The sequence below is a fragment of the Squalius cephalus genome, assembly GCF_949319135.1.
Source record: "Squalius cephalus genome assembly, chromosome: 19".
NCBI classification, from domain to species: domain Eukaryota; kingdom Metazoa; phylum Chordata; class Actinopteri; order Cypriniformes; family Leuciscidae; genus Squalius; species Squalius cephalus.
The window spans coordinates 35,205,379-35,224,628 of NC_137140.1; the positions used below are offsets into that span (position 1 = coordinate 35,205,379).

At 39.9% G+C, this 19,250-nt stretch overlaps 3 protein-coding genes and 1 long non-coding RNA gene across 5 annotated transcripts in view; 1 reads left to right on the forward strand and 3 right to left on the reverse strand.

Annotated features, from left to right (window-relative positions):
* LOC307146895 overlaps positions 1 to 134 on the reverse strand; it is a 10,715-nt gene extending 10,581 nt beyond the window's left edge. Inside the window, exon 1 of the long non-coding RNA XR_013819182.1 lies at positions 59 to 134. This is a non-coding gene — a long non-coding RNA (uncharacterized lncRNA). The remainder of the gene's footprint in view (positions 1 to 58) is intronic.
* Positions 1 to 9,442, forward strand: part of LOC307146882 (zinc finger CCHC domain-containing protein 24-like) — a 23,370-nt gene extending 13,928 nt beyond the window's left edge. For both annotated transcript variants that reach the window (XM_079851212.1, XM_079851211.1), the window contains 2 exons: positions 2,291 to 2,455; positions 7,107 to 9,442. In XM_079851212.1, the coding sequence (XP_079707338.1) occupies positions 2,291 to 2,455; positions 7,107 to 7,220 (279 nt within the window). In that variant the 3' untranslated portion in view covers positions 7,221 to 9,442. The remainder of the gene's footprint in view (positions 1 to 2,290; positions 2,456 to 7,106) is intronic.
* ppifb (peptidylprolyl isomerase Fb) lies at positions 9,000 to 13,665 on the reverse strand. Its single transcript, XM_079851217.1, has 6 exons — positions 13,191 to 13,665; positions 12,658 to 12,688; positions 12,491 to 12,579; positions 11,749 to 11,845; positions 9,776 to 9,851; positions 9,000 to 9,694 (listed from the first exon to the last, which is right to left on the reverse strand). The coding sequence occupies exons 1-6, from the start codon at positions 13,338 to 13,340 to the stop codon at positions 9,559 to 9,561; spliced, it is 579 nt and encodes a 192-aa protein (XP_079707343.1). The 5' UTR covers positions 13,341 to 13,665; the 3' UTR covers positions 9,000 to 9,558.
* Positions 13,666 to 15,524: 1,859 nt separating this feature from the next.
* Positions 15,525 to 19,250, reverse strand: part of LOC307146864 (zinc finger MIZ domain-containing protein 1) — a 59,596-nt gene continuing 55,870 nt past the window's right edge. The window contains exons 22-23 of the mRNA XM_079851174.1: positions 18,760 to 18,993; positions 15,525 to 18,668 (exon numbers count right to left, since the gene is read on the reverse strand). Of these exons, the coding sequence (XP_079707300.1) occupies positions 18,561 to 18,668; positions 18,760 to 18,993 (342 nt within the window). The 3' untranslated portion in view covers positions 15,525 to 18,560. The remainder of the gene's footprint in view (positions 18,669 to 18,759; positions 18,994 to 19,250) is intronic.

A 19,250-nucleotide genomic window follows, 5' to 3' on the forward strand; every position in this document is an offset into this window, starting at 1 on the left:
TAAGTGGCATTATGGGGTTATGGAAACAACAGTTACCATGGTGATACACAATACTTACAAGAACTGTTAAAGTGAGTGCAGGCTAACGTTACGAGCGCAGAATAACAACTGACAGGACATGAAATTTCGTTTTTCTAAGGTGAGAGACTTTTTATTTCGTATTAAGTTATGAAAATAACGATAGAATAATGACACTGACATATAGCCTGACAACATCTCATCTGACCGCAGATACTGAATCTGGACAACGCGTTTTTTTTTTTCCAATTTAAAACGTAACGACGTTGCATGCTTGTAGTTTATTTTGCGCTGTACTGCTATATAAAATTAAGCGATATACAGCGCGCGCCGCCGCATTCAAGTGCGCGCGACTGCAGTTTAGCGGCTCCGTTTTTCTGAGACTTTTTATTTCAGCTTACACTTACGTCTCTGGTAACGTTAGTTCCTATTGTGCTGGGTTCTCTGAAGTAACTTAGTCGTGGTTCGCCTCTCACAACGTAACATGCTCAAAACACACCACGCAGAATAATGTAAGCGGCTCTTTTGTCTTTTCTTTTTTTTGTAATCGTGGCATCCGTAATCGCGATTACTTGTGCAGCCCTAGTGTGAGAGTGAGTGAGTGAGTGTGTGTGTGTGTGTGTGAGTGTGAGAGTGTGAGTGTGTGAGAGTGTTTGTGAGTGAGTGTGAGAGTGTGTGTGTTAGTGAGTGAGTGTGAGAGTGTGTGTGAGTGAGTGAGTGAGTGAGAGTGTGAGTGAGTGAGTGTAAAAGTGAGAGTGTGTGAGAGTGTGTGTGAGAGAGTGTGAGTGAGTGTGTGAGTGAGTGAGAGTGTGTGTGTGTGTGTGTGAGTGAGTGAGTGAGTGAGTGAGTGTGAGAGTGTGTGTGAGTGAGTGAGTGAGTGTGAGAGTGAGTGAGTGAGTGTGTGTGTGTGTGTGTGAGAGTAAGTGTGTGTGTGTGTGTGTGTGTGTGTGTGTGTGTGTGTGTGTGAGTGAGAGTGAGTGTGAGTGTGAGAGAGAGTGTGAGTGTGTGTGAGTGAGGTTAGTAAAGCAGCAGGTGGTTTATATGGAGCTGGTGCAGTGACGTGAGAGATGCTTTTGATTAAATCACTTATTAGTCACACAGAGCTCATATCCAACACAAATAAGTCCTCAAATACAACACTGACTCTGGAATTATTAGAAATGCAGCTTGAATGATTTCGGAAAGATGTTTAAAGCATCTCAATGATCATGAGCCAACCACAGACAGACTCATCATGACTAAACACTCGTAATAACCACAGCAATGAGATTAAACACATGTGAGTGTGTCAAACACAGATGCTTGTGCGCAGATTCAATTATAAAGCTTCATTCAAACAAACCAGTCCTTTAAATCTGAAACAGACCTGCGTATGTTTGTGTGAAAGAGAGTTTACACTGATATTCACTATAGTGCTTCTTCTGGCAACATCTAAACTGCGACATGAGACATCTTGAATTGAATTCCACAGTTCAGAATGTTACTGTGATGTAACATCAAATATTCTAATGCAACAACTGTAACACTGTAACAGCGTAACGTAACGTTTACATTAAGAACTGCAACATCGCAATATTGTAACAGTTCGACAAATACAGCGCTGGGGTTCCACAAAAACATTAAAAGAAACATCATTAAAGATTGAAAATCTCCATGACATATAACAGCATTTACATTTACAAAATAATGTACCATTCAAACGTTTGGAATAATTTAGTTGTGTTTTTGAAAGATGTTTTTTATTCTTACCAAGGCAAGGCTGCTTTTATTTGATCAAAAACAGTAAAAACAGTGAAATATTATTCCAATGTAAATCAGCTTTTGTCTATGTGAATATATAGTAAAGTGTAATTTATTCCTGTGATCAAAGCTGAATTTTCAGCATCATTACTCCAGTCTTCAGTGTCACATGATCCTTCAGAAATCAGTATAATATTTTTATTTGCTGCTCAAGAAACATTTATGATTATTATCAATGTTGAAAACAGTTCATATTTTTGTGGAAACCGTGACACATTTTATTTTTTAGGATTCTTTGTTGAATAGAAAGTTCAAAAGAGCAGCATTTATTTGAAATGCTTTTGTAACATTATAAATGTCTTTATTGATCAGTTTAACGCATCCTTGAGGAATAAAATTATTAATTTATCACTGACAACTTTTGAACAATAGTATATGGTACTGAAATATGTTCAGTGTGTGATTCAGTCATTTATTTTTAGTTGAGTCGCCTCTGCATCTACTGATGAACTAAAGATTGTTTTCTTACCAGGCTCGTCCTAAAGGAGAGGGTCTGACGCCGTATCAGGGTAAGAAGAGGTGTTTCGGGGAGTACAAGTGTCCCAAATGCAAGAGGAAATGGATGAGTGGGAACTCGTGGGCGAACATGGGTCAGGAGTGCATCAAATGCCACATCAACGTCTATCCTCACAAACAGGTGAACAGACGCTCACTTTAGACTGAAAAACTGCATTTCTGCCATTAGGTTGCAATATGTAAACATCCTTTAAGATACTTTAGCTAAATTAAACAAGATTTAACCAAAAGTCTAATGTTTAGGCCTATGTCACAACACAGAAGCAGACAGACATGTAGGTGTTAAAGGCTAACTCAACCAACTTTTTTTAGTTAATGATCTGTAAGAATGGCGCTTTATTAGTGCTGTTCATTGATTTGAGTAACTTTTCTGACATTTGGGTATAAATTGTTTTAATTCTACAATATATGGTGTAAAAATGTCCGAGGGCTGCCCTCTTCAGGTTGAACGGTGGCTACTGCAGTTGAATTTTCCTATTGGATGTAAGCGGTACTGCCTGATGTAAGCAGGTTCCAGCTCACCACGCCCTTGGTACGAGCTCACAACGCCCTTGGTACGAGCTCACACGCCCTTGGTACGAGCTCACAACGCCCTTGGTACGAGCTCACAACGCCCTTGGTACGAGCTCACCACGCCCTTGGTACGAGCTCACAACGCCCTTGGTACGAGCTCACACGCCCTTGGTACGAGCTCACCACGCCCTTGGTACGAGCTCACCACGCCCTTGGTACGAGCTCACCACGCCCTTGGTACGAGCTCACAAGCCCTTGGTACGAGCTCACCACGCCCTTGGTACGAGCTCACAAGCCCTTGGTACGAGCTCACCACGCCCTTGGTACGAGCTCACAAGCCCTTGGTACGAGCTCACACGCCCTTGGTACGAGCTCACACGCCCTTGGTACGAGCTCACCACGCCCTTGGTACGAGCTCACACGCCCTTGGTACGAGCTCACCACGCCCTTGGTTCGAGCTCACCACGCCCTTGGTACGAGCTCACACGCCCTTGGTACGAGCTCACCACGCCCTTGGTACGAGCTCACACGCCCTTGGTACGAGCTCACCACGCCCTTGGTACGAGCTCACACGCCCTTGGTACGAGCTCACCACGCCCTTGGTACGAGCTCACCACGCCCTTGGTACGAGCTCACCACGCCCTTGGTACGAGCTCACACGCCCTTGGTACGAGCTCACCACGCCCTTGGTACGAGCTCACCACGCCCTTGGTACGAGCTCACCACGCCCTTGGTACGAGCTCACAAGCCCTTGGTACGAGCTCACAAGCCCTTGGTACGAGCTCACAACGCCCTTGGTACGAGCTCACCACGCCCTTGGTACGAGCTCACACGCCCTTGGTACGAGCTCACACGCCCTTGGTACGAGCTCACCACGCCCTTGGTACGAGCTCACCACGCCCTTGGTACGAGCTCACACGCCCTTGGTACGAGCTCACACGCCCTTGGTACGAGCTCACCACGCCCTTGGTACGAGCTCACAACGCCCTTGGTACGAGCTCACCACGCCCTTGGTACGAGCTCACAACGCCCTTGGTACGAGCTCACACGCCCTTGGTACGAGCTCACCACGCCCTTGGTTCGAGCTCACAACGCCCTTGGTACGAGCTCACAACGCCCTTGGTACGAGCTCACACGCCCTTGGTACGAGCTCACCACGCCCTTGGTACGAGCTCACCGCGCCCTTGGTACGAGCTCACACGCCCTTGGTACGAGCTCACACGCCCTTGGTAAGAGCTCACCACGCCCTTGGTACGAGCTCACCACGCCCTTGGTACGTGGTGCGAGCTCACCACGCCCTTGGTACGAGCTCACAACGCCCTTGGTACGAGCTCACAACGGCCTTGGTACGAGCTCCCCACGCCCTCACCACGCCCTTGGTACGAGCTCACAACGCCCTTGGTACGAGCTCACCACGCCCTTGGTACGAGCTCACACGCCCTTGGTACGAGCTCACACGCCCTTGGTACGAGCTCACCACGCCCTTGGTACGAGCTCACACGCCCTTGGTACGAGCTCACACGCCCCTTGGTACGAGCTCACAACGCCCTTGGTACGAGCTCACACGCCCTTGGTACGAGCTCACCACGCCCTTGGTACGAGCTCACACGCCCTTGGTACGAGCTCACACGCCCTTGGTACGAGCTCACACGCCCTTGGTACGAGCTCACAACGCCCTTGGTACGAGCTCACCACGCCCTTGGTACGAGCTCACACGCCCTTGGTACGAGCTCACACGCCCTTGGTACGAGCTCACATGCCCTTGGTACGAGCTCACCACGAGCTCACCACGCCCTTGGTACGAGCTTACCACGCCCTTGGTACGAGCTCACCACGCCCTTGGTACGAGCTCACAACGCCCTTGGTACGAGCTCACACGCCCTTGGTACGAGCTCACAACGCCCTTGGTACGAGCTCACAACGCCCTTGGTAAACTGCACTGAATGGTTGAATGCGCTTACTCTATCCGCCATGTTTTTTGTTTTGAAAAGTGTCTTATTTTACCCAGAATGCATTGCAGTGTAGTCCAACTTAAGATAGTCAGAGTCTTCAGTGCTTTGTGCAAAGGTCTGATTTAGATGTCTATCTGAAGTCTGACTATCTACTATATCTAAGCCATAGTCAAAGTCTATCTTTGTGAAACCGGCCCCTGGGAGATAAACTGGGGACCTCTGTCTGATATGATGTCTTCTGGTAGGCCATAATGATGGAATATTTGTTGGAATAGTAGTTCTGCGGCTTCAAAAGCGGTGGGCAGGCCCTTGATGGAAATGAGTTTGTAGGTTTTTTCGATATCTGTTCTACGACGACGAATACACAAGTGTGATGGTTGGACGGAGGGAGGCCGGTCATGAAATCAATGCCTAGATGAGACCAGGGGCGTCTGGGTATCGGCAGAGTTACCAACTTTCCCTCGGGTAGCTTCCTCTGTGTTGGTGATGGCACAGACTGAGCACCCTTTGATGTACCGGGAGATATCCTGGGCCACCAGTAGCGATCTAGTAGGAGCGAGAGGGTTCACTGGCTGCCTGGGTGTCCAGAGCCCGGAGAGGTGTGTGCTGAGTCCTTGAGGGACAGACGGTACATATAACTGTCGAGGGACCATTGGATAGGACTGACTACCCTTACATGGCTGGAGGAAGAACAGGTTCTGGATGGTACAGACGGGACCAGGCATCCGCCTTGCAATTCTTGGTACTGGGTCGGTAGGTCACGGTGAAGTCGAACCGTGTGAAGAACAGAGTCCAAATGGATAGTCTTGGGTTGAGTCGCTTGGCTTCTCTGAGATATTCTAGGTTCCGGTGATCTGTGATGACCTCAAAATGGCGGTGAGCTCCCTCCAGCCAGTGTCTCCATGTAATTCTGGATGAACCTTCTATAAAAGTTAGCGAAGCCTAGAAAGTGTTGGAGTTCCTTTATAGTGACATGTTGGGGCCAGTGGTGAATGGTGTCCACCTTCCTCTGGTCCATTTGGATACCTCGTTGTTTGATGATATATCCGAGGAACTGGACAGATGTGGCTGACTCTGTGACAGTTTACCCCATTGCTAAATTATTTAAAGTGTGAATCTAACTAAACTCTGGGTAGAAATAGGGTAAAAAAATAAACAGATTCACCTTATGCAATCTGACTTTCCAAGTAAATGTTTCTAGTTTTATGGATGTTTTTTTTTTTTTTTTTACTAGAAAACAAGACAAAGAGACTGATTGAGATGTTCATTTCTGTGTTTGTTTTCTGTCTGGTCCATATAAACACAACTGCATTACAGCTTACGGCTCAGGAACTCAGTGAATGTTTGCAAGCTTTCTGAAGTTTCTTTATTGAAGCATCTGTACAAAATGAGCCGCTAAAGAACATCTAAATTCATCTAAACAGACTTGAAACCGTAAAAAGTTGGCGAGCATCTGATTGTTATTAATCAGGACTTCAGAAACTGGAGACACTGATGTAATAGAGGTCTTTTGGCTCAAGATAACGCTTTCATGAGGGACTTTGCAGTGTGTTTGGCAGGTTATGAAGTTATGAACCGGGTAGAAAACACTTGATGAAGAGCATCGAGTCGGATCTGCTCTCCTTAACGCTCCTCATGTCCCTTTTTTCCTTTGTAATGTTCACCAGATGTTCTTCTGTATTGTAAATGTTGCTATTAAGATTTATGCGGACATCATGGCTGCCTTTTGGCTTTTTAAAATGAGGAAATATTTGAAACAGTTAAGCCCATTTACAAAGTCTTGATTTTGGCTCTACTAGAACAGGTTTTCCTGCTTGAATGTTGATTATTCTCCTCATATTCTCCATTGTTGCGGCTCCTCTCTTCCCAGTCTGTCAGTAACGCTCTGTTTAGTTCCTGTCTCTATGAAGCCCCTCCTTCTGAAAAGCACACTGTGCTCTGATTGGTCGGCTGGAGCAGTGTGTTGTGATTGGTCGAGCGCTTCGAGCATGTTTGGAAATGTCCCGCCCCTTACCATAACCGCCAGTTTAACACACTACTAACTAACTCAACCAGGCCCCGCCCCTTTATTCTGCGCATGAATTATTATAATGAGGAATATTGTGACGTGTTCGTTCCCGGAAGAAACTCAAGGCTACAATGGAGGCGTTTCAGGAGTTCAGAAACACTGACACTGATATAGAGAAGAACTCCCGCTGGAGGGACTCTGAAACATTTTTCTTGCTCAAACACCAACATTAGATACTTAAGCAGAATAGGTGCTCTTCTAGGGATCTAGGATGTCAAATCTTTCCTCTGTGTTTGCAGCGTCCTCTGGAGAAACCCGACGGCCTGGACGTATCGGACCTGAACAAAGAACATCCTCAGCATCTCTGTGAGAAGTGTAAGCAGCTCGGATACTACTGTCGACGAGTTCAGTGACCTCTGACCCCCGGCATCCTAAAGACGCCCAGATACACCCTCATTCACCTCATGCTCCACGCAATCTGCTCCACTTTAGCTGGACAATAAACACTGATTCATGACTGATTTAAAGCAGAACTCTGAGTAAATGAAACTGAAATGGCGTCAGCAGCATTTATGCAATATGTTGATTGCCACAGAAAATATATATTTTTAACAATAAATCTGTGGTTGTTAAAGTAAATGGTGCACCACAATTAAAACTCACCACAAAACTTAAACACAAAATTCTGAAAAAACAAAACAAAATAAAAACAAACTGACCCACAACTCTCATTTAATGTGCGCTGATATATATATATACAGTAGTCAACATTTGAAGTGGATCAAGACAAGAACGGGTATTGTTCAAAATTCATGTATAACTGATGAAAGGTTTTGATCCACTTCAAATGTTGACTACTGTATATATATATATAATATCACTCTGAATAGTGTTAATGGTGCAAGTACCTGTTATTTGATATGTTTGCTGTGATTCACATGTGAAATATTCCTCTGGTGCTTTTAATAAAACACATTTCAGGGCAATATTTAACAGGCAGGACATCAGTATCAGCTCTCGATCAGGCGCTCATTCCTGTTCTCCAGAACCCCTTTAATTCTGTTGCTTTTTAAAAACAAGTAATGAACATTCACACAACGACAAGATGACCGTGATGTTCATAAAGAGCTGCAGCACAAAACATCACAGAATCAACTCACGATACACTTACTGATGTTTGTGCTGCGGAGTTCCCTCCAAAATGATGTCACTTCCTGTTGGGTGACGTCATAAAGGAAGTGGATTTCTGTTAAATTAAAAAACTAGCAGGATAGAAAGTGACGGGAAAAACCTATAAGTTATTAATTAAAATAATGTTGCTGTGAATAAGGGTGAAATACACCTGGGGTATGTTTTTAAATTCCACCCCATATTCAAATCGAAACTACTAATATGATTTGCATTTCCACTATATTCACACATATATAATAAGGTTATGAAAATGTTCTGCCGAACAGGATCGGCTTTCACATATCGCATCTATGAAATATCCTCAATCACGTGTGAGATTCTGTCCAGAAGGATTTTGATGATGTTGTTTGTGTTGATCTGTTGATGATGTTGTTTGTGACTTTTTATAGCTCTTATTTTTCACATTTCACGAGTCACTGAAGAACATATTGAGTGATGTTAGGATGCGTTATCAAGTGCCTGTTTTTCTACAACTGTTTTTGTGTATTTGGGGGAAAATAATAGTGACGGCAATAGAGATCAGAAAAACATTAACAGTATTAATAGGTTTAATTAAACAATGTGACACTCGTTTTTATGTGAAATATACTTTTTTTTTGTAATATCTCATATGCAGTGGAGCATTTGAGCGCTTCATGTGTACAGAAACAAGCACACACACACACCTGTCAATCAAAAAAATTGTCAGGGTCTGAACTGATATTTAAGAGCTGCTGTTTAAATGGGTTTCTTCACTTATAATCCGGAGTCAAGTCACTTTTAAGACTGAGGTGCGTCTGTTTAGTGGATGAAATGGTTAAATGTTTAGTCCCAGAATCCTCAGTTCACCTAAATGATATTGGCTTATTGATGCAGAAGTTGTTCTGAACTACATTTACATGAATGACTGTAAATCAGACTGTGAAATGTTAGTTAATAACCTGTGAAACACAGACATGTGCCTTAAACGAGACCGTGCCGCTCTTTCTCCAGAGCGGATCAAATAAACGACTAAAACATCATTTCTTATTGCTCTCGGCTTTATTACTCCAAACTCAATACTGAATTCATAACCTAATGCATGAGAACAAGAGGCCATCAGATGTGTTTTCAGTCCAGATTAAACACCAATATTACCTGAGAATGACTTATTCACAGTGGATACCACTTTAAAGGAATAACGCTCCCAAAAATGATAATTACGACATTATTTACACACCCTAATATCATTTCAAACCTGTATGATGTTGTTTTTTTAACCTGGAATTCAAAAGGAGAAGCTTTGCCTTGTTCATTGTGAAACTGCAGAAGATATAAGGGCTGATATGGTGCTTTTATGATGTTTTGTTCCCTTTCTGGCCACTATAAAGAGTCGTTTTATGAGTGAGGATTCTTAAAAATTCTCCTTTTGTGTTCCAGGGAAAAAAATCAAACAGCTTTGGATCAACATGAGAGAGTAAATAAAGACTATTCCTTTAACACAAAAGTGTCTAGATTTCACATTATGGAGCTTTTGGCCCCTTCTGGACATTTAGTAGTCGACGAATCTGCGGCAGGACAGTAGAAAGTGACTCGGTGAATCTACTTGAGTTCTCCACAGTCGCTGATGCTGATTCTCTTGGCGGTTCTTCCCGATCGAGATCCCAGCTCCTCCACCTTCCTCACCACATCCAGCCCTTCTTTAATGCTGCCGAACACCACGTGCTTCCCGTCCAGCCTGGAGAACACAAAACACACACTCTCAACATCGCATACACTCATTCACGGACACATGAAACGGAAGAGGATCTTCTCGTACCACTCTGTTTTGATTGTGCAGATGAAGAACTGGGATCCGTTTGTGTTTGGGCCAGCGTTGGCCATGGACAGAATACCTGAACACACATATACACACACACACACACACACACACACACGGAAGAACTTCATGAGTCATAACTAGTGGTTAACTGACTAGTGTTTTACGACACATATCTACACAGCTGCTGATTTAAATGCATGTTAAAAATGCATATAAACACACACACACAACACAATATTATATATATATATATATATATATATATATATATATATATATATATATATATATATATATATATATATATATATATATACACAGTGCTATGCATAAGTTTAGACACCCATGCTAAAGTTGACTAAAAAGAGGAATAAAAAAATCATCTTTTGGAAATTGAACTTAATGCCTTAATTTAAAAAATTAGGAAAAATCCAACCTTTAAGGACACCAATTTTCTTTGTGAATGAATAATGTATCGTAAATAAATAAATGTTCTTCCTTAAAATACAGGGTGCATAAGTTTGGACACCCCTATGTTAAATTCCCATAGAGGCAGGCAGATTTTTATTTTTAAGTATTTTTTTTTATTATTTTTTTTAGGATACTATGCATCCTGATAAAGTTCCCTTGGCCTTTGGAATTAAAATAGCCCCACATCATCACATAGCCTTCACCATACCTAGAGATTGGCATGGGGTACTTTCCATAAGATCATCTCTCAATGCAAATCAAACCAGCTATTAGGCTAACTGAAATAAAACCATGCCAATCTCCAGGTATGGTGAAGGCTATGTGATGATGTGGGGCTATTTTAATTCCAAAGGCCAAGGGAACTTTATCAGGATGCATAGTATCCTGGATCCATGAAGTAACTGGCCTTTAAAAATAAAAATCTGCCTGCCTCTATGGGAATTTAACATAGGGGTGTACTAACTTATGCACCCTGTATTTTAAGGAAGAACATTTATTTATTTACGATACATTATTCATTCACAAAGAAAATTGGTGTCCTTAAAGGTTGGATTTTTCCTAATTTTTTAAATTAAAGCATTAAGTTCAGTTTCCAAAAGATGATTTTTTATTCCTCTTTTTAGTCAACTTTAGCATGGGTGTCTAAACTAATGCATAGCACTGTATATATATATATATATATATATATTTATTTTTTTTACACACACACTCAATAAGTAATTAATTGTGCAAGTAAATAAATAAGTAAATCAATAAGTAAATAAATAGTTATTGTCAGGCAAAATATACAAACATTTAACAAAAAGACAAAAACAATTAAAAGCAATAAAAAAGACAATAAAATAAGTACAATAAAGTGTAATGGTTGAAAATTAATAAAAAAGGAATGAAATAAAACAATTCTTAAAAACATTATTAACTCGTGTAGATTTGAAATATTAACATGTTATAAATAAAAAATAAGTATTTAATAAAATTTCTATATCACTGCATCACATGACTTTTGCTTCCAATGCTTTAAAATAGTAGCAAGTAAAAATAAGAAAGTTATGACAATCTGCTCTTTTTCTGTCAGATTGAGATCAGTCTTTATTTATATTAGCATTTTGATATTTCGCTTTTATTTGTATATTTTAATTTTAGCTTAAGGTTTAGTAATATTATTATTTGATTTAGTCATTTTTATACATTTCCATTTAGCTTTGATTTTAGTAATTTAAGAATTTTGACTTTAACTTAAGTCGTTTAATTTTTTTCATTTAATAATTTATCTTAGCTAACTAAAACTATATATTTTGTTTTATTATTTTAGTTTCAGTTAACACTAACAGCGCCATCTAGAGGCGTTTACCTGTTCCTGCAGAGACCCTGAAAGATCATCGCAGTGACCCAAACAATCATCAAACTCTCCTGTGTTCACTATGACGAGAATCACTGAAAACCTTCACAGACTAAAGAGTGGAAGACGAGTCTATTGAGCGAACACAGGTGTGTTTTACCTGGTCCGGTGTGTTTCAGTTTGAAGTTCTCGTCTGGAAATCTCGGCCCATAGATGGACTTTCCTCCGGTTCCGTTGTGGTTGGTAAAATCTCCTCCCTGAGAGAAACACACACTAGTGTAAAAATACATGTAAACACATGTTTAAATACATGATTAAAAGCTTTTGAGGCTTAAAATGAGTACATACAAAACAATCCTCGTCAGATGCAGAATTAATCATGCAGGATTAATGCGGTTCTTCTGTGATGAAGTGTTTTATTCAGTGGTTATTAAAGGGCTTTGTAAAATCACAAAGATAGTTTACACAAAAATTAAGCTTTGTCATCATTTACACACCCTTGTGTTGCTCCAAACCTGTATGAGCGTCTTTCTGCTGAACACAAAAGATGATATTTCGAAGAATTGGTAACCAAAAAGTTGACACACATTGACTTCCATTCTAGGAAAAACAATACAATGGAAGTCAATGGGTGCCAAAACAACTGTTTTGGTTACCGATATTCTTCACAGTATCTTCTTTAATGTTCAGCAGAAGATAGAAACTCATACAGGTTTGGGAAAACACAAGGGTGTGTAAATGATGATGATTTTTGGGTGAACTATCCCGTTAAGCTTCAAGTGAAAGCCAAACCCAGGAGCGCCGGCGGGTTTGATCAGAATCAGCTCATGAAAGCGTGTGTGATCCTGTTCTTCTTCCAGTAATGATGATGATGATGATGATGATGAGGAGGATCATGTTACCTGACACATGAACTGTGGGATCACCCTGTGGAAGATGGAGCCCTTGTATCCGAAGCCATGTTCACCAGTGCAGAGAGCTCGGAAATTCTCTGTGAAACACACAAAAGATCAAACATGGCACCTGTGTGAGAGAAATAACGAATATAAGCTGTTTTCGAGGGGTTTACCTGCTGTTTTGGGCACAACATCCGCATTCAGCTAACGTTCAGAGATAGAGAGTTAAAGGTCAATGAAGAACGAGGTCAATGAAGGTCAATTAAAATAACCACATTGCAAAATAAATGCGCATAGGAACTAGCTACATGTGTTGAACATTTAAAAACTAGATTGAAAAAATAATGTTTAATTAAAAAAAACATTTGTGTTATTCAAAACTTTTCAGAAATATTTTATACGTTTAAGTATTATAAAGTTAAGAATTTTGCAGGTTACTACTATGGAGAAGGCAACGCTAATAAATATTAATTAATTCGAGATACCGTTACTTTACACTTTGTACGCTCCGCGTCCAGTCACGCATTCTAATTAACATTCAAAAATACCCTCGGAAGAATTCGCTGATTCGCCAACTGTAGTATCAAGCGTTCCATTCAGCCAATCACAGACGAACTAACCAGACGAACGTCGGGCTGCGTCATTAATATTCATAAGCCAAACCTTCTCCATAGTAGAGTTCGTAACCTCTCTCGTGCTCGCTCACTTCGAAGGTGACTCGACCGAGCGGTTCGTTATCCGCCGCGATGTCGAAGAACACCACCGGGTTGTTGTTGGCTTGAGCTCCGGTGGCGTACATGCGCGCCGCGGTGAAGGCCAGCGAGCATAACTTAATCCTGTTACTGATGATTAACATGCTGATTCCGGTTACCGACTCCGCCGAGTTACCACAGAGCGAGTTACATACACACAGGAAGAGCGGAAGAGTCACACGGAAGCTTTTAAAAGCGTGGCGTGTGCGCGCACGTCACATGGGGATTCTTGAAACATTAATAATAATAATAATAATAAAAATACACGTGAATTAATATACTATGTGATTAATATAAGTATTAGTAAATATAAGTTACTTAGTAAAATCAGACTATAGAATAAGGGCCTTTGGTAAAATCAAATCAAAAGATAAAATATTGAATCACTATTAAATAATATATATTTGAACTTCAAAACAGTTTAAGAGCGGAAGAGTCACACGGAAGCGTTTAAAAGCGTGGCGTGTGCGCGCACGTCACATGGTGATTTCTAAAACAGATACACGTGAATTAATCTGTGAATAACATGTTAATTAATATACTGTGTTATTAATATAAGTATGAGTACATATACTTTAATGAATAAAATCACAGACTTTTTTTTTCTTACTTAAACGGTTGAAGATTGTGCTTTTGGTTATATCGTTAGCCAAGATAATACTCAATTCACAATTACATAAAGGTCAAAGGTGACTATAACATCAGTTGATAAATGATATGCTCAGTCATGCCGAGTCTCCTTTTCCATACAGATTTCAAATGTTTATCCCCGAAAGCAGTTCATGAACTCACAGATAATCAATAATTCAGCTTACTAACACAATAAACATCGAGTCAAAATATTACAGATGAGTTTATTGAGCTTTGGACTGTTTGTAGAAAGCATCTTTTTCTGCTGCTCACGCCATTTAACTGCAATCAGAGCAAAGAAATCACAACCAAAGGCTTTATTTCTGAGAAACATTAATCTTCATGGGGAAAACCTGATGTTTAATATTTAACTGTAATGATTTCACAGATAAAAACGGTTTAAAATCAGATATTAAAATCATCCGTCTCTTTCATAAAAAATGGAAGACTTGTTGCATATTCAAATTCATTAAAAAAAAAATTCATTGCATGTGTATAATGTTTTTGCCATGTGATGCAATCATCAGAACAAGACAAATAATAAAAAATAATTTACCAAAATAATAAAATATTCAACATTTTAAACCAATTTCAAATGGCTGTTATAGCTTTTACATACAGCTGCCCTTTCTCCAAATGTGTATAGCTTTATTTCACATAAGGCTGTTATATTTGCTTGTACATATTAACAATATTTCTCATATTAACATGAAAGTCTGTATTACAATAAACTGAGCTTCCGACAGCTTCACACACCATTGGTTTTCGTGAATGAAAGTGTATTTTGAACCAAACTAGATTATATGTCAGGGTGTTTGTGGCGATTACAAGGTGGTTTCTTTCTGGTCCAATATGGTATTACATATACATACATTATATATGTATATACACCACTGTTTAAAAAGTTTGAGGTCAGTAAAAATTGTTTTGAAAGAAATTAATATTTTATGTGGCTCAATCAATCTGAAGTATAAATATGACATAATATTATATGTTTAATATTCCCCAAAATTATGAAGCAACACAGTTTGATAATAATCATAAATATTTCTTGAGCATCAAATCATATTATTCTGATTTCTAAGGATCATGTGACACTGAAGTCTGGAGTAATGATGCTGAAAATTCAGCTTTGATCACAGGAATAAATTATATTTTACAATATATTCATATAGAAAACCACTATTTTGAATTGTAATAATATTTTACTGTATTTTAGATCAAATAAATGCAGCTTAAGAGACTTCTTAAACATCAAAAAGTCTCACCGACCTCAAACTTTTGAACAGTAGTGTACAGTATATTTCAATGCCAGTCTATACATTAGTATGCATTATAGTACAGTATTGCATTCCCGCGTCTTTCCCTCGCTCTTGCAATGAATATTCATAGACATACGGTGGCAGAAGAAAAATGGATGACCAACTAATACAAATGTATTCACAAATATTTACATGAAAATAATACAACTGCATTATGAACAGTAGTGAACTAGACGGATAAATGCATGGAACGACTTGAGTGTGTTTCGGTTCTTGATGCAAGTAAATCGACATGAGCTCAATTTCCTTTTTTCCCTTTACGTTTGCAAATAGTGCGGATAGTTCTGAATATGAGATGTTAGTGAGAATCTGCTGAAACTAAAACGACAGCGGACGGATGTTGGTCTGCTTCTTCATATCAAAATCAAAGCCAGTAGAAAAAACGCTTGCTCATATATTTCACTCTCATGTGGTAAAAAAGACAAAGTTCATTTCAGCTCCACTTTCCTTGGACGCGCAGAGGCTGCGCTAACTTTATGATAATGGAAATGCTTTGTAATTTTGACTGATTAGAATAAGGTATCTGGGTAACACTTTACTATAAGGTTCTGTTAGTTAACATTGGTTAATAAGCAATACTTTTGTTACTTTGTTAACGTTAGTTACATGATTTTAACAACCCTCTGATGCTGCTCGCGTGGCGGTCAAAAATGATTTTTCAAATGTATTTAATTAAATGAAATGAATGCACTATGTTTTGCATTCACAAAATGCAAAAGGATCAAGGATGTATGCATATCCTTTCATCTATATGCTGATGACACACATCTATTTTCCTTTAAAACATAACGATAAAAATGGTTTACAACTCCTGTTGGCCTGTTTAAATGACCTTAAGCTTTGGCTTTCAAGTCATTTTCTAAATTTAAACGAAAATAAAAATGAAATAATTCTATTTGGGCCCAAGGAAACCTGTGTGCTTGATGTTGACCGTGGTTCTCTCGCCCCATATGAAACTCAATGGGCTTTCTGTTTGATCACAACCTAAACTTTGAGAAACTGATCTGGGGCCGTATTCACAAAGCATTGTATCTCACCACTAGGAGTACTCCTATATCGCACTAAAATATTTTAGCTAGGAGTTTTCTCTTAGAAGTTATTCACAACACCTTTCAGACCTACTCTTAGTAAAGAAAAATGACAACTCCTAAACTAAGAGTGAGTCTTCGTTGCTATGGATGACGTCATTACTCATGCACGAGCTTGACTGAAGTGACCACCGTGATTGGCTGATGATTGTAACGCGGGAATGATTCCAAACACCTCCCCTACGATGATGAGTGACAGGTGACAGGTCTGAGAATGCGTGCGCTACACAAGTAGTGCGAAGGACGGAAGATGATGAATAACTGAATAAATAGCCTAAATTAATAAAGAGTAAAACTAGTAGCCTAATGAAACATATGGACTGATGCAATATCTTTGCAACATTATTGAATTAATCTGTCACTATATGCCTCTGCCTATGTTTGCAAAGAGAAGAACATTTTAATTTGATTCACAATGAAACGTTACACTTAGTTTACATGCAATGAGTAGCCTAGTTTTGGTTGTTGTTGGTGGCGTTATTGCATCCCTAGTTATGCCTACAATGCAGAATTGTTCCCTCGCGATTGGAAGCTCCTGTAGCGCCGCACACGCATTTCAAAACATCGCAGCGTGAAATGCCACAAAAAGCGGTTTGTGAAGGTCTTAGTGAGTTAGGAGTCCTCTCGACTTCTTTTAAGCTGTCCCAGGCTTAGGTGCTACTTTTAGGGCTAAAATGCTTCGTGAATTACTCTTAGTCAAACAAATTAGAAGTCCTAAAGTTACGAGTGACACGCCCATTATTTTTAGGAGTTGCTCCTAAATTCGCCAGTTAGGAGCTACTTTTAGCCTTAAAATTCTTTGTGAATACGGCCCCAGTACTGTTGTAAAATCATGCTTTTTTCACCTTCGCCAACTCTCTAAAGTGAAACCTTTTTTAACTCAGAGTAATTTCCAAACAGAGATTCATGCTTTCGTAACATCTCGACTAGACTATTGTAATTCACTTTACTGTGGTGTCTCTCAGTCTTCCCTCTCTCGTCTACAGCTGGTGCAGAACTCCTCACTGCGACCCGCAAGTATGAGTCCATCACCCCTATCTTATCCAAACTGCACTGGCTACCTGTCAAATTTAGAATTGATTTTAACATTGTATTATTTGTTTATAAAGCCCTGAACAACTTTGGAACAGTCTACCTCTCTACATTAGATTAGCTCCCTCTGTTTCCACCTTCAAATCTTCTTTAAAGACTTATTTATTTTCTTGTGCTTTTAATACTCCTTGATTCAGATATGATTATTGCTTATTTATTGTTTTGTGTTACTTTATTGTTTTTGTTTTTTTCTGTTCTGTACAGCACTTTGGTCAGCCTTGGTTGTTTTTAAATGTGCTTTATAAATAAATATTGCATTGTATTGTATTGTTTTAGTTTTCTAATATTTTTATTTAATATTTCGTTTTTCAAAAAGGGGATTTAATGGTACTAAATTATATTTATGCAGTAGTTATAATCCATTTAATCACTTTTTTGAGCATAGACCTAAAAGAATGAAATTTTCAACTTAAACTTTCGTAAATCTTGAATGTTTTGTAGCGCAGACTTAAACTTGGTCTCTTTTTTTTTTAGAGAAGAAACTTGGCAGATTATTAAAGTGACACAAGCTTTAAAAAGTGAACTTAAAAAAAAGTTATAGAATTTTACGTTTATTGTTATAAAAAATGCACAAAAATAATATTTTTTATATGAAATATAAAAGACACATTTTACTCTAAACTGTGAGAAAATCAAAGCCATAAATCTAAACAAGTTTTGTTCCTAATTTGAGGTTGATATTTTAAAAAACGAGCTTTCAGTGAGATTGTGTTTGGCCGCAGTACCAAACGCTTCCACTAGAGGAAATTATTTTCCCATTCATTTCCAATGTGCTCATTTTCGACCGCGAACAATACAAGTGTGACTAATTTTTCCGGACCATTTAACATTTTTGAACAATTTTTTTTGTGTTCACACAACAAAACCTTTTCCAAGTTTCGTACTAGTCTGATGACAAAAAAATAATACTTTCAAAATTGACCGAAGAGCATCAGAGGGTTCATAATGTATTAGCGAATGTTGAAATTAAACTTAACTAAGATAACTAAATGCTCTAGAAGTATTTTTCATGTTACCTACTGTAGTAAACTGATGTTAAGACCTGAAACTGATGAATGATTGTGTGTAGCACAACCTCTGCGGTCGCGTCTGTTCACGCTGGTTTTAAAATCTGTACAGGAAGAGGAAACGACGGTAAGTGCATTTGTGTTTGTCAAGTACGGAGGAGCTGCTAGTCGAGGGTGTATCGGTCTCAGTTGTTCTCGAAGAGAGACAGCAGGTCGTCGCTGCTGCTGTTGGGAAGCTCAGGAGGATCCAGGTATGACAGAAGATCATCGGGATTCATCAGGTCTGGCAGCAGCTGGAGGAGGAAAAACAATCACATCAATATCACGGTTAATATCACGGAAATAATAATAATAATTTGTGTCCACGAATCAGTCTGAACTCACATCTAAAGACGCCTCGCGTACGTCTGCGCTGCTCTGACCCTCCATGTTACCCGGCGAGGGGTTAAAGGTCATCTCTGTGGTCATGTGTCTGCTGGGGGCGGAGCTTTGCTGGGTGGGCGTCGGCCTGCAGGGGAGGGGCGGGGCGTTGTGATGTAACCGCTGAGTGCTGGGCGGCCCACGCATACTGTGCTGCAGGGGATTGTGGGATTGAACTGCGTTGAGGGGGTGAGGCGTCTGAAGAACAGAAATCAGAAAATATACATGAAAAAATGTGAAAAGACATGAAAAGATGCACAACATGTCAGTATTGTCAATGCTTCACTTAGGTTATAAACCACACTCACTCGCACACTCACTCACTCGCACACTCACTCACTCACACACTAACTCACTCGCACTCTCACTCACTCACACACTAACTCACTCGCACACTCACTCACTCGCACACTCACTCACTCGCACACTAACTCACTCGCACTCTCACTCGCACA

What these genes read in the sequence shown, in the direction of transcription:
- ppifb (XM_079851217.1), bottom strand. Translation starts at nt 13,340, where the DNA reads ATGTTAATCATCAGTAACAGGATTAAGTTATGCTCGCTGGCCTTCACC. An exon ending in TCCCACAGTTCATGTGTCAG is followed by an intron (nt 11,846 to 12,490) that starts GTAACATGATCC and finishes TGTTTCTCTCAG; the next exon opens with GGAGGAGATTTTACCAACCA. An exon ending in ACTGAAACACACCGGACCAG is followed by an intron (nt 9,852 to 11,748) that starts GTAAAACACACC and finishes ATGTGTGTTCAG; the next exon opens with GTATTCTGTCCATGGCCAAC.